The following is a 14468-nucleotide window of genomic DNA, read 5'->3' as shown; positions in this document are numbered from 1 at the left end:
CAAGCAGGAGGCACAGAGAGAGAGAAAGGAAGAGAGAGAATCTCAGGCAGGCTCTGTGCTGCCAGTGTCTCCCAAGGGTACGTTTTGAAATAAAAGTTTAGATTTGGGGTACCTGGGCGGTTCAGTCAGTTAAACGTCAGACTCTTGCTTTCGGCTCAGGTCACGATCTCACGGTTTGTGGGACTGAGCCGTGTGTCAGTCTCTGCACTAACAGCGCAGAGCCTGCTTGGGATTCTCTCTCTCTCTCTGCCCCGTGCCCACTTGCACTCTCTCTCTCTCAAATGAGCAAACTTAAAAAAGTTTAGATTCATTTCCAGTATTTCAATGTAATACTGTAATTAAAGGGTCTCTTTTTCTCTCTCAATGAATTAAGACACCATTTTTCAAACAATTTTTAAAACATGAACTTAGTGAGAAAGTCTACTGACTGGTAAGAGCAATAATTAGTAATTCTAACATGAAAGTTATAAATAACAAACTGATAACTAGTGTTCAGCTATCACTGTCTGGCTTGGGCAGCAGTTACTCATAAACTGTAAAATAATCCAGAAGATCGCTGAACTTTTGAATTATTCAGCAGTCACATTTTGTCATAAATGATATCAATAAAAACAATAAAACGTGCCAGTAACATGCTGAATACTATACAAAAGTGAAAAGTGGAGCATTTCTGCACTGAGGACCTATGACATAATCCAAATAAATCTGTTACCACAACATAACAATGGTGCTATTGGGTGCCATTTTCACACTATTTGCAACTTTAAAAATAATATTCATATCTAAATATATATTATTCACAGATACAATACTGCAATTTTCATTACCATATTTATACAAGCCTACAAGTCAATGTTGCTTTTTCTGATATTTAAAAGTTTTGGTAGCAGGGTGCCTAGGTGGCTCAGTTGGTGGAGCATCTGACTTTGGTTCAGATCATGATCTCATGGTTCGTGAGTTTGAGTCCCATGTCGAGCTCTGGGCTGACGGCTGGCATACTGGAGCCTGCTTCAGACTCTATGTCTCCCTCTCTCTCTGCGCCTCCCCTGCTCATGCTCTCTCTAAGTAAATAAACATTTAAAAAAAATTTTTTTAACAGTTTTGGAAAAAGTCTCATTACTTTACTAATTTATTTTCCTATGGGCTTGTGATAGTTCATTGGTAATTCAAAGACATTTAAATTATCTTAGGTTTGCCTTATAATTCATTAAACTATGCATTTGTTTTATGTGGCTTTCTAGATTTTATTTGTATGCTATTTAATAAGTTTTAAAAATATTTTTTCTTAGCAGGTTGGCAGGCTAGAGACAAGTATATCAAATCTATTAAATCTTCCAATAGTCTTAAAAAAATTAAATGAGAATACTGAGGGAAACATCTAAGGTATTTTAATATCTATCACCCAACATCTAAATGTTTGGATTTTTTTGAAAAGACAACAGAAGTGGAGAAACTAAAACTCAATTGGTAAATATGAAAGAGTACAAAATAAACAACCGGCATGATATGACAAAGTTGTCTCTTCCCTACTCCTACTTTTTTATTCTTTATTATTTTTTTTACCTTACTCCTACTTTTTAAAAATTTCAACTCTGTTGAGATAAAAGTGACAAAATTGTGATATATAAAAAGTGTGCAACATGATTTGATACATGTATCCATTGGGAAAGGAGTCCCACCAAGTTAAGTAACATATCCATCACCTCAGTTACCTTTTTTTAGAGGAACACTCAAGTTCTACTTCCTTAGCAAATTTTAATTATACAACACAGTATTATTACCCATAGTAACCATGATATACATTGCATTCCCAGACCTTATTCATGTTATAATGGAAGGTTTGTATCCTTTTTCCAGCCTCCGCCCCCCTACCCACCCACCCCCACCCTGCCCCTGTCAACCACTATTCTTTCTGTTTCTGTGTTCAACTTTTTTCTAAGGTTCTACAAAGAAGCAATCCCTTGTAGTAGGTCTTTCTTTGGCTTATTTCACTTAGTATAATGCCCTCCAAGTTCATCTGAGTTATTGCAAATGGCAGGATTTCCTTTTTTGAGTGAACAATATTCTATTGTATGTGAATACACACACATTTTTCTTTACTCATTCACCTCTCAATGGACACTTAGGTTGTTTCTATGTACAACAAACATGGGAGTACAGCTATTTCTTTGAAATAGTGATTTTTGTTTCCTTTGCATACATACCCAGAAGTGGGGTTGCTGGATCACCTGGTGGTTCTATTTTTAATTTCTTGAGGAACCTCCAGACTGTTTTCCATAGTGGTTGCACCAATTTACTTTCCAACAATGTACAGGGTTCCCTTTTCTCCATATCCTTGCCAGCATTTGTTGTCTCTGGTCTTTTTGATAATAGAGATCCTAACAAATATGAAGTAACATCTCACTATGGTTTGGATTTGCATATCCTTGGTGATTAGTGAGATTGAGCAACTTCTCATATACTTTCTGGCCATTTATATGTCTTCTTTGGGAAAATGTCTATTCAGGTCTCTTATCCATTTTTAGTTTTTATAATTAATTAACTTACGGAGTTGAAAGTGTTGTTCACATCCTATATATATATATGTGTGTGTGTGTGTGTGTGTGTGTGTGTGTGTGTGTGTATGTGTATATATGTATGTATCTGGGATACATACATATGTGTCTGTGTATATATATACATGTACATATACGTGTGTATATATGTATGTGTCTCTATATATACATATATATACGTGTGTGTATATATATATGTGTATATATATGTGTGTGTGTATATAGATATATGTGTGTATATATATATGTGTGTGTGTGTGTATGTTACTGTGTTGTAAAGTTCCCTACATATTTTGGATATTAGTCCCTTATTAGATATGTGGTTTGCAAATATTTTCTGCCATTCCATTGGCTGCCTTTTCATTTTGTTGATGGAGTCCTTTGCTGTGCAGCTTTTTGGTTTGATGTGGTCCCACTCGTTTATGTTTGCTTATGCTGCCTTTGTTTTCAGTGTCTAATTCAAAAAATCATTGCCAAGACTGAAGTCAAGGAACTTACCCACTATGTTTTCTTCTAGGAGTTTAAAGTTTCAGGTCTTATGTTCAAGTTTTTAATCTATTTTCAGTTGTTTTTTCTGTCTGGTATAAGATAGGAGTCAAGTTTCATTCGTTTGCATATGGATATCCAGTTTTCCCAACACCATTTATTGAAAAGACTACCCTTTCTGCATTGTATATTCTTAACTCCTTTGTCAAAAATGAATGATCATATATGCATGGGTTTACTTCTGGATTCTCTTTCTGTTCCACTGATCTATGTGTCTGTTTTTGACAATACCATACTGTTTTGAATACTATAGCTTCATAATTTGAATTTTAAAAATGTGGTGTCTCCAGCTTTGTTCTTCTCAAAATTGCCTTGGCTATTTGGGTTCTTTTGTGGTTCCATACAAATTTTAGGACTGTTTTTTCTATCTCAGTGAAAAGGCCCACTGGAATTTTGACAGTGACTGTATTGAATCTATAGATCACTTTGGGTATTACATTTAACAATATTAATTCTTCAAATCCATGAACATGGAATATCTTCCCATTTATTTGTGTCTTAACTTCTTTCATCAACATCTTACAGTTTTTAGTGACCAGATTTTTCACTTCCTTGGTAAAATATATTCTCAAGTATTTTATCCTTTTTGATATTCTATAAATGGGATTTTCTTAATTTCTCTTTTCAGTAGTTCATTGCTAATGTATAGAAGTGCAACTGTTTTTGATTGTGTACCCTGAAACTTTAAGTCATTTATTAGTTCTAACAGTTTTGATGGGTTTGTGTGCATGTGCGTGTGCGTAGTCTTTTAGGGTTTCCTATATATAATATCATGTCATCTGCAAAAAGGGACAATTTTATTTTTTCCCTTCTAATTTGGATGTCTTTTACTTCTTTTTCTTGACTAATTTCTCTGGCTAAAGCTTCTAGTACTTTTTTGAATAAAAGTGGTAAGAATATGCATCCTTGTTTTGCTCCTGGTCTTTGAGTAAAAGCTTTCAGCTGTTCACTGTTGAGCATGATGTGAGCTATGGGCTTGTCATATATGGCCTTTATTTTGTTGAGGTATGTTCCATCTGTACCTAATTTGCTAGGCACTTTTTAAATATTTTTTAATGCTTATTTATTTTGAGAGGGGGGAGTGTAGGGGCAGAGACAGAGAATCCCAAGCAGGTTCTGTGCTGCCAGTGCACAGTCCAGCATGGGGCTCAGTCTCACAAACTGTATCATGACCTGAGCCAAGATCAAGAGTTGGATCCTTAACTGACTGAGCAACCCAGGCACACCTCGCTAAGCATTATTTTTAAATTTTTTTTTAATGTTTACTTATCTTAGAGAAAGAGAGCAAGAGAGAGCGAGAGAGAGCGAGCACATTCAAGTGGGGAGAGGCAGAGAGACAGGGAGACAGAATCCGAAGCAGGCTCCAGGCTCTGAGCTGTCAGAACAGAGCCCCACATGGGACTCAAACTCACAAACTGTGAGATCATGACCTGAGCTGAAGTTGGGACACTTAACCAACAGAGCCACCCAGGCACCCCACCCCTTGCTAAACATTTAAAAATTTGTTTAATGTTTATTTATTTTTGAGACAGCAAGAGAGACAGAGAGACAGAACACAAGCAGGGGAGAGGCAGAGAGAGAGGGAGACACAGAATCTGAAGCAGGCTCCAGGCTCTGAGCTATCAGCACAGAGCTCGACACGGGGCTTGAACCCACAGACTGCGAGACCATGACCTGAGCCAAAGTCAGATGCTTAACCAACTGAGCCTCCCAAGTGCCCCGCTAAGCATTTTTTATCATGAAAGGATAATGAATTTTTCCAAATGCTTTTTCTGTATCTGTATCTACTGAGATATGATTTTTATTCTTCATTTTGTTAATGTGATGTGTCACATTTAATGATTTGCATATGCTAAACCATCCTTGGATTCCAGGAATAAATCCCATTTGATCATGGTACATGATCCTTGTAATGTACTATTAAATTCAGTTTACTAATATTTCGTTGAGGCTATTTGCAGCTACCTTCCTCAGGAATACTGACCTGTAATTTCCTTTTCTTGCAGTGTCCTTGTCTGGCTTTGGTATTAGGATTAATACTGGTCTTGTAAAATGAATCTGGAAAAAATGTACCCTACTCTTGTACTTTTTGGATAAATTTGAGAAAGATTGGTATTAACTCTTCTTTAGTTGTTTGGTAGTATTCACCAGGGAAGCCATCTGGTCCTATACTTTTCTCTGTTGGGAGATTTTTAATTACTGATTCAATCTCCTTACTAGTAATTGGTCTGTTTAGATTTTTTATTTCTTCATGATTCAGAATTGGTAGATTGGGTATGTTTCTAGGAATTTATCCATTTCTTCTAGGTTACCTCATTTGTTGGTATATAAATGTTCACAGAAGTTTCTTATGATCCTTAGTATTTCTCTTATTAATTGTAATGTGTCTTTCATTTCTATGTGTTTTTTCTCAGTCTAGGTAAAGATCTGTCAATTTTGTATATCTTAAAAAAAACCAGCTCTTAGTTTTATTAATATTTTCTGTTATCTCCCTAGACATTATATTTCATTTATTTCTGCTGTAACTTTTGTTATTTTCTTCCTTCTGCTGACTTTATCCTTAGTTTATTCTTCTTCTAGTTCCTTGAGGTGTAAAGATAGTTTGAGATCTTTTTTTTTTTTTTTTTTAATGTAGGTGTTTATCATTAGAAACTTCTCTCTCAGAACTGCTTTTGCTGTATCCCATACATTTTGGTATGTTGTGTTTTCATTTCAGTTTGTCTCAAGATATTTTTTTTTAATGTTCCTTTTATTCTATGATCCATTAATTATTCGGGAGCGTGTTATATAATCTCCACATATTTGCGAATTCTGTCTCCTTCTACTTTCATCATTCTCCCTTACTCACTCCATCTTCCTATCACCTCAGCTCCAACCCTATCATCCTTCAAATGAAGCAGGAATTTTAGGTCTTTATTTCAACCTTAAAATATGATTGAAAGTATTCCCCCACAGAAAGGATGTTCCTAAGCAGCATCAGAAACAGACATAGGTCCTCTCCTTATCTTATATGTTTTCCCTTACTCACTACTTTTTCCCTCCTTCTCTATGTCTTTGTTACACCTTTGTCTTCTCCCATGTATGTCTTCGTTTTTCAGAAATATCCAGTGGCAGCCATGGACATGACGAAGCCTCATTAATGACACTCAATACTGAAGAAAATGTGAACTTTTATATTAATAAGACAGAGCAGAATCCTCACTGCAAGAGTAATACTGGAAGAACAGATTTTCTATTTTCTATTAGGTCAGCAATCAGAGGGCTCCTATGTATATTTTAAAGATACATAGTTAGGGGCGCCTGGGTGGCTTGGTTGGTTAAGCGTCCGACTTCAGCTCAGGTCATGATCTCATGGTCCGTGAGTTCGAGCCCCGCGTCGGGCTCTGTGCTGACAGCTCAGAGCCTGGAGCCTGTTTCAGATTCTGTGTCTCCCTCTCTCTCTGCCCCTCCCCCGTTCATGCTCTGTCTCTCTCTGTCTCAAAAATAAATAAACGTTAAAAAAAAAAAAAAGATACATAAAGTTGCAGATAAAACTATATACAGTGTTTGGGATTGGCTTCCAAATGATCCAGGAGGGAGCACAGTGGAGAGTACAGACAAAACAAGATGGGCCAACAGTTAATAAGTGTTGAAGCTGGTTGATGGGTACATGGAAGTTCATTACACTATTCTATTTTTAAATATAATTGAAATCCTTAAAAATAAAAAGTTTAAAAAATTAAAATCAATGACTTCAAAATGAGAAGCAAACAAAGGGGGAAAAAAGCCCATATCTAAAGCTCTCAGTTTATGTAGTACAGTTAGTATATCAGGGTAGAATTAGATATTGTAAAATACATTCAGACAATGCAAGACAACCAATGAGAAGAACAAACCATCTTTGGAGAAATCTTAAAAAATACTAGTCGAAAGAACATTTCTTTTTTAAATAATCATCTCTCAAATATACAATATTTTCAACTTTTCAAGTGTGAGCATTTTCCAATGACAGTCAGGTGGGTACTAACAGTACAAGTGTTAGAACAAGCACTGGGTTCTACAAATAACCACACGTAGTACTCGCTTCGGCAACATGTATACTAAAATAACCACACCTAAAGGATACAGTTTTCAAACTGTGATCACGCTCATGAAGTAAAACAATACCCCAGGGTTATAAAAGATAAAATACATAAAAATACTCTAAAAAGATGCTTTATCTAAAAAGATAAAGATACTGTAATAAATAAAAAAATTAGTCTGCTTCCAGATTTCAAGTGTGGATAGGGGAACTGAGGGAAAGGATGAAAAAAGGAAGCTACGCTAAAGCTAAAGATCTCAGACACCTGGAAATGCATTTCATCTAACTAGAGATGAAAACTGCCGCGCTTCAGAAACTGTGGCTTTGAATGAGAATGAACTAGTACATGTAATTCTGCAGTCTTCCAAAACTTCACTCGTCACTAAAAATCACAGTAAAGGAACTAAAAGCAAAACAGAAACTCAAGGACAAAGAGAACAGAAAAGAAGATAGCAACTACGTTTTTTAAGATTGTAGAGCAGAAAGGCAAGCGACAACTGACTTCGCAGAGTCAAGAAAACTAAACACGGAGGGACATCTGGGTGGCTCAGTGAGTTGAGCATCTGACTCTGGATTTCAGCTCAGGTCATGATCTCACAATTTGCGGGTTTGAGCCCCATATCCGGCTCTGCACTGACAGTGTGGGGGCCTGTGTGGGATTCTCTCTCTCCTGTCTCTCTGCCCGTCCCCTGCTTGTACATACTCTCTCTCAAAATCAAAAATAAAAAATAAAGCATTTAAAAAAAAGAAATAAAAGAAAACTAGACATTGGAAAAGCCAAAAAGCTATGCAATGTACATTACAGGACCCCTTAAAAACTCCGGAACTGGCTACACGAGCACTCTTACAAGTGACAGTGAAGGTGGAGATACAAACAGGAAGCTCAGATGGAAGCCTGTTTAAAACTCACTTAGTCACCTGCACTACTTCACTGTAGCCAGGATTCTGGCCTTTCCCAGCCCTGGTAGAGGACTAGAGACTCACTGCCTAGAGAATTTAATAGAGGATCTGGACTAGGGGAGACCAGGTACAGTGGGAAAGAGGTAATAAAATCAAAGCCCATCTCCACACTGAAAGTTGAGACCTCTAACCCTCTTGAATTATTCAGCAACCATAATGTCAATAGCCAGATCTAATATTCTAGATGATTCTTCTCTGGGTCCCCAGTGCAAAAGAAAGACCTGAACATACAGACATTAAAGGGTCCCCAATATGACAGCCGAGCCAGCAAACTTTATAATAAGGTTTAGAATTAATAAGTAATACCATGAACCCAAAGTTCCCAATAAGCCTCAATCTTAAATATGAGCAGAGGACCAATGACTGTAAGAAAAGCCACTAACAAAAAAACAAAAACCCAAACAGAGAAAAAGAAAGAAAATTGAAGAAAACAGACAATTCACAGGAAGAAAAAAATCACCTATCTTTAATATATTTGGAGAAGTGAGAGAAAATAGTACACCTATAGAAAAAGAACAATATGTTATTTTTTAAAAATGAATATTCAGAAAACGAAAAAGAACTGAAAATTTTAAATGTAACAAAAATTAAAAACTTACTAAAAGTTCAGGCGGAAAGTGGGAGAGAAAACTAAATCATACATTTAATATATTTACTAGTTCCATAAAGAAAGAAAATAGAAGTAAATAAAAAAAAAGTAATGAGAATATTTTCAAGAATTGAGGGACAAAAGTTTTCAAATTCAGAGAGCCCACTAAATGCCCAGCACCAAGGAATATCATCATGAAATTTCAAAACACTGAAGAAAAGGAAAAAAAATCTGACTCTCCAGAATGGGAAAAAAAAAAAAAAAGTCAAAACAGAATCAAGAATGAGAATGGGGGCGCCTGCATGGCTCATTCAGTTAAGTGTCTGACTCTTGATTTAGGCTCAGGTCATGATCTCACAATTTCCACGAATTCGAGCCTCGCATTAGGCCCTGCTTTGGCCCACTTCCAACTCCATGCTGACGACACCAAGCCTGCTTCGGATTCTCTCTCTGTCCCTCCCTAGCTCGCGTGGAGATGCAGGTGAGTTCTCTCCCTCTCTCCCTTTCTCTCAAAATAAACTTTAAAAAAAAAAAAAAAAAAAAAAACCAAGAATGAGAATGGCATTGGACTTCTCAGTGGCAATACCAGAAGAAAGAAAACAAAAAAGAAATGTTTTCAAAATTAGGAGGGAACTAATTTCTACTAGAATTCTAAACCTAGCCATACTAAGTATAAATAGAACAGAGGTTTTCAAGTATGAAAAGTCTCACAAAAAATTACTATACTTTCCTCAAGAAGCCACTACAGGAACTATTCCACCAAAAAGAGGAACTACACTATAATAAAGAGATGGAATCCAGTAAGCAGAAGATTCAACACAAAAGATAGACAAATGCATTCCCCAGTACGAAGCTGAGGGGGATTACAGACCGACAGCTATGCAAAAAGTACAAAGTCCAGCCTCCAACCATGAAGCAGGTCAGAAAGTTCCAGGAAAACGGCGCAGGGGCTATGAGAAACAGTCTGGCAATTCCTCAAAAAATTAAACATAAAATTATCATATGACTCAGCAATTTTGTATCTAGAGATGTACTCAAAAGATTTGAAAACAGCTATTCAAACAAATACTTGTACACCAACGTTCGTGATAACCAAAAGGTAAGAACACCCAATTAGTAGGCTCCATTAACTAATGAATGGATAGACAAAAAAACAGTATATCCATACAATGGAATATTACTCAGCCATAAAAAGGAATAAGGTACTAATACATGCTACAACTTGGATAATCCTTGAAAACATTATGCTAAGTAAAAAAAAAAAAAAAGAAGAAAAAATAAAGCCAGACACAAAAAGTCATGCTGTATAATTCCATTAATAGTAGTCCTCCCTTACCTGTGGGGTGTATGTTCTCGGAACCCCAAGTGAATGCCTGATACTGCACATAGAACCAAACCCTACATATGATGTTTTTTTCCTATACATGCATAAGATAAAGTTTAATTCCTAAATTGGACACAGTAAGAGATTATCACTAAAATAATAGAAAAATTATAATATATTGCAATAAAAGTTATGTGAACGTGGTCTCTTTCTCTCTTGTCCTCTTAAAATATCCTACTGTGCTGTACTCACCTTCCTTCCTGTGATGATGTGAGATGATAAAATATCTAAGTGATAAGATGAAGTGACATTGTGACTTCATTGTGGCATTGTGACATAGTAGTAGGCTACCATTGACCTTCTAACGGTACGTCAGAAGGAGGATTATCTACTTCTGGACCACGGTTGACCATGGATCCACTGAAACTGTAAAAAGCAAAACTGTAAATAATGGGGGGACTACTGTACATGAACTATCCAGAATAGGTAAATCCATAGAGTCAGAGCTGTTTGGTGGTCACCAGGGGCTGAGGAGAAACAGGAATGGGGAGTGACTGCTTAATGAGTAAACAATTTTTTTTTTTTTTGGAGTAATAAAAGTGTTTTGGAATTAGACAAAGATAGTGGTTGCCCAGCACTGAACTGTACTAAATGCCACTTAAATTATGCACTTTTATGTGGTTAAGTTTATGTTAAGTGAATTTTATCTCCATTTCTTAAGAAAGCAAGCTCTTAGCTCCAAGAAGATGAAATTGATAGAGTACATAATATTTTGTAAACACATTAAAATGAAATGTTAATAAGTGAGGCAAAATTTAAGAATGAATTAGCATTAATACATAGAAAACTAAACAAATAAGAAAAACTAGAAATGCTAAGAAAAGTAATCATTTTAGTCAAACACAGTATTTTTTTTTTAAGTTTATTTATTTAGAGAGAGAGAGAGAGTGCTCAAGCAGGGGAGGGGCAGAGAGACGGGGAGACAGAGAAGCCCAAGCAGGCTCCCCACTGCCAGTGCAGAGCCCAATGCAGGGCTTAATCTCATGAACCATGAGATCCTGAACTGAGCTGAAACCAAAAGTTGGACGTGTAACCAACTGAGCCACTCAGGTGCCTCTATTTTTATTTTTATTTTTTATTTTTTGAAAGAGCAAATTAGCGAGTGGAGGAAAGAGGCAGAGGGGGAGAGACAATCTTAAGCAGGCTCCATGCTCAGTGCAGAGCCTGATCCCACAACCCTGGAATAGTGACCTGAGATGACATCAAAAGTCACACACTTAACCGACTGAGCCACACAGGCACCCCAGTCATCCATAGTATTTACAAAATTATAGTAATTCAGATATGAATTATATGGTGATGGAGACAGAAAATGTCTGTGGGAGAGAGAAAGAGATGAAAGAACCAGCTCCTGATCTTCCACAGTTCAAATTCAATGAAAAATACGAAAAAGTGAAGAATTTAAAAGTAGAGTACAGAACTACAAAAGACCCCATACTGTCAAGGCAATCTTGAGAAGGAAGAATAAAGCTGGAGGTCCAGATTTCAAGATAAATTACAAAGCTGTAGTAATCAAAACAGTATGGTACTGGAACAAAAACACACATAGATCAATGGACCAGAATAGACAGCCCGGAATTAAACCCACAATCATATGGTCAATTAATCTGTAACAAAGCAGGAAAGAGTACACAATGAGAAAAAGACAGTCTCTTCTACAAACGGTGCTGGGAAAACTGGACAAAACTATGCAAAAGAATGACACTGGACCACTGTCTTAACCATACACAAAAATAAACTCCAAATGGATTAAAGACTTAAATGTAAGATCTGAAACCATAAAACTCCTAGAAGAAAACACAGGCAATAATCTCTCTGATATTGGCCTTAGCAACATTTTTCTCAATAGGTCTCCTGAAGCAAAGGAAACAAAAACAAAAGTAAACTATAGGGACTACACCAAAATAAAAAGCTTTTGCACAGTAAAGGAGACCATCAACAAAATGAAAAGACAATGTACTGAATGGGAGAAGATATTTGCAAATCACACATCCAATAAAGAGTTAATATCCAAAATATGTGAAAAACTTCTACAACACCAAAAAACAATGATTAAAAAACAGAGGAGCTGAACAGACATTTCTCCAAAGAACACATACAGATAGCCAACAGACACATGACAAGATGTTCACCATCACTAATCAAGGAAATGCAAATCAAAACCACAATATCACCTCACATCTGTCAGAATGATTAGTATTAAAAACATAAGAAATAACAAGTGTTGTTGAGGATGTGGAGAAAACGGAACCCTCATGCACTGTTGGTGGGAATGTAAACTGGTGCAACCTCTCAGAAAACAGTATGGAGTTTCCTCCAAGTAATTAAATATAGAAACACCATCCAATCCAATAATTCCACTACTGGGTATTTACCCAAAGAAAATGAACAATAATTTGAAAAGATATAAGCATCCTTATGTTTATTGCAGCATTTTAAAAAAAGTTTTTATTTATTTGAGAGACAGAATGCTCACACAAGCCGGGGAGGGGCAGAGAGACGGGGAGAGAGAGAATCCCAAGCAGGCTCCACGCAGTCAGCATGGAGCCCAGCTTGGGACTCTAACCCATGAACCGTGAGATCACGACCTGAGCAGAAATAAAGAGTCACACACTTAACCAACTGAGCTACTCAGGTGCCCCTATTGCAGCATTATTAACAATAGCCAAGACATCTGGAAGCAACCCAGGTATTCATCGATAGATGAACAGATAAAGAAGATGGGGTATATACATACAATGGAATATTACTCAGCCATAAAAAAAGGGGGGGGGATGAGATCTTACCATTTGCAGCAACAGTGATAGACCTAGAGGGTATTATGCTAAATGAAGTAAATCAAAGACAAAGAAGACAAATACCATATGATTTCACTTATATGTGGAATCTAAAAAGTAAAACAAAGCTGAAACAGACCCATAAATACAGAAAACCGGTGGTTGCCAGAGGGGAAGTGTGGGGGGGGATGGGCAAAATGAACGGAGGAGAGTGGGGTGTACGGGCTTCCAGTTACGGCGTAAGTCAGAGATGAGAGGTACAGTGTGGGTAATACAATGAATGGTACTGTAATAGCACTGGACGGTAACAGATGGCAGCTACACTTGTGGTGAGCTACAAAAGTGATTGCTGAAAAGAAACAAGTTTAAGAGTGCTTAAAAGTTGCCTCTGGAAGTGAGAAATAAGAAATGGGGGTGTAATGCCACAGGGAATTGCTATTTTTGGTAACAAGCTTAAACCTGCAGTGGGAAATAAGAAATGCCACAGGGAATTGCTATTTTTGGTAACAAACTTAAAACTAAAAGGGAAGTGGAGAAGAAATGGTATATATTTACATCCGTTATAAAAACTAGGCTCACCTGGAGAAACTGTGTGAATTCTGTGTAGTTAAGATGCTTCTTCCGATTATGCCCAAAATGCAGTCGGATAAATTCACAGTCCCAGTTAAAAGGGATATGGTGATGAATAATAGTCTGTCCAAAAATTTCTTTGACATTTTCTTAAAAGGGAAGACAAAAATAAACAAATTATATCTGGAACAAGTAGTTTAGTCCACTGCAATGTTCCTACAGAAAGAAATTAAGAGAAATTTCAAGTCAATATTATCTGCTTCTATTAAGATTAGCTGCAAAATTTTTCGTGCCCAGAAACCCATGCACAGGAACACAATTGATACAAAATATAATTTTACACTTAAGATTGTGTACCATTACATATAAGGCCATGAGATTCTTAATTTCTCTTGATTTAATTTTAATTAGGAAGTGATTTATATCTTGCACTATAAATGGCTGCTACTTTGCATTCCTGTATAAAATCAATAGTGTTTTCCCGGTTCCTCAAGGAGTCGAATTAAGCCCTTTATCAGAAGCATGAATACCTAAATTACAGTATAATGCAATATTTGTCATACTAAGTATGGTTTGATTGAGGCTTGATTATTACATTCACACTAGCCTGAATCTGTCTATTGAAGATAGGTATAAGAAATACTACCAAAAGCGTATCATTAGCTCAGCAGCAAGCACCTTATTAAAAGCTTCTGATATTGTCAAAAATATGGTCTTGACACAAAGCTACAAAATCCCCATAAAAAGCATGATTATTAGTCTCAACTATTAAAATATTTTAAGATAAGTGAAATTAGTGATTCACTTTTAAATAAAGAAGGACTAAACACAGTACACTAACTTTAAGATAGGAACCAGTCACACTGTGTAAATATACAACCAAAACCCTCTGACAGCTGGTCTTCATGCACTAACAATGTCAGTCACTTTCTTACACAGTTCTACACTTACTATAAAAGTCAATTCACAAATGACTGGTACTTTAACAAGCATAGACTGGATAGCCTAATTTAGAAGCTCATGCCAA

The 14468-nt window shown here is 36.5% G+C and overlaps 1 protein-coding gene across 2 annotated transcripts in view; it reads right to left on the bottom strand.

Moving 5' to 3' along the window:
* The window catches only part of SLC25A12 (solute carrier family 25 member 12), a 126845-nt gene that overhangs the window by 49372 nt on the left and 63005 nt on the right, over positions 1–14468 (bottom strand). For both annotated transcript variants that reach the window (XM_049615522.1, XM_049615521.1), the window contains one exon: positions 13451–13590. In XM_049615522.1, coding sequence (XP_049471479.1) covers positions 13451–13590 — 140 coding nt within the window. The remainder of the gene's footprint in view (positions 1–13450; positions 13591–14468) is intronic.

Source organism: Panthera uncia (genome assembly GCF_023721935.1).
Source record: "Panthera uncia isolate 11264 chromosome C1 unlocalized genomic scaffold, Puncia_PCG_1.0 HiC_scaffold_3, whole genome shotgun sequence".
In the NCBI taxonomy this organism is placed as follows: domain Eukaryota; kingdom Metazoa; phylum Chordata; class Mammalia; order Carnivora; family Felidae; genus Panthera; species Panthera uncia.
The sequence above is the reverse complement of the archived record's forward strand: the minus strand, read 5'-3'. Positions and strand labels throughout refer to the sequence as shown.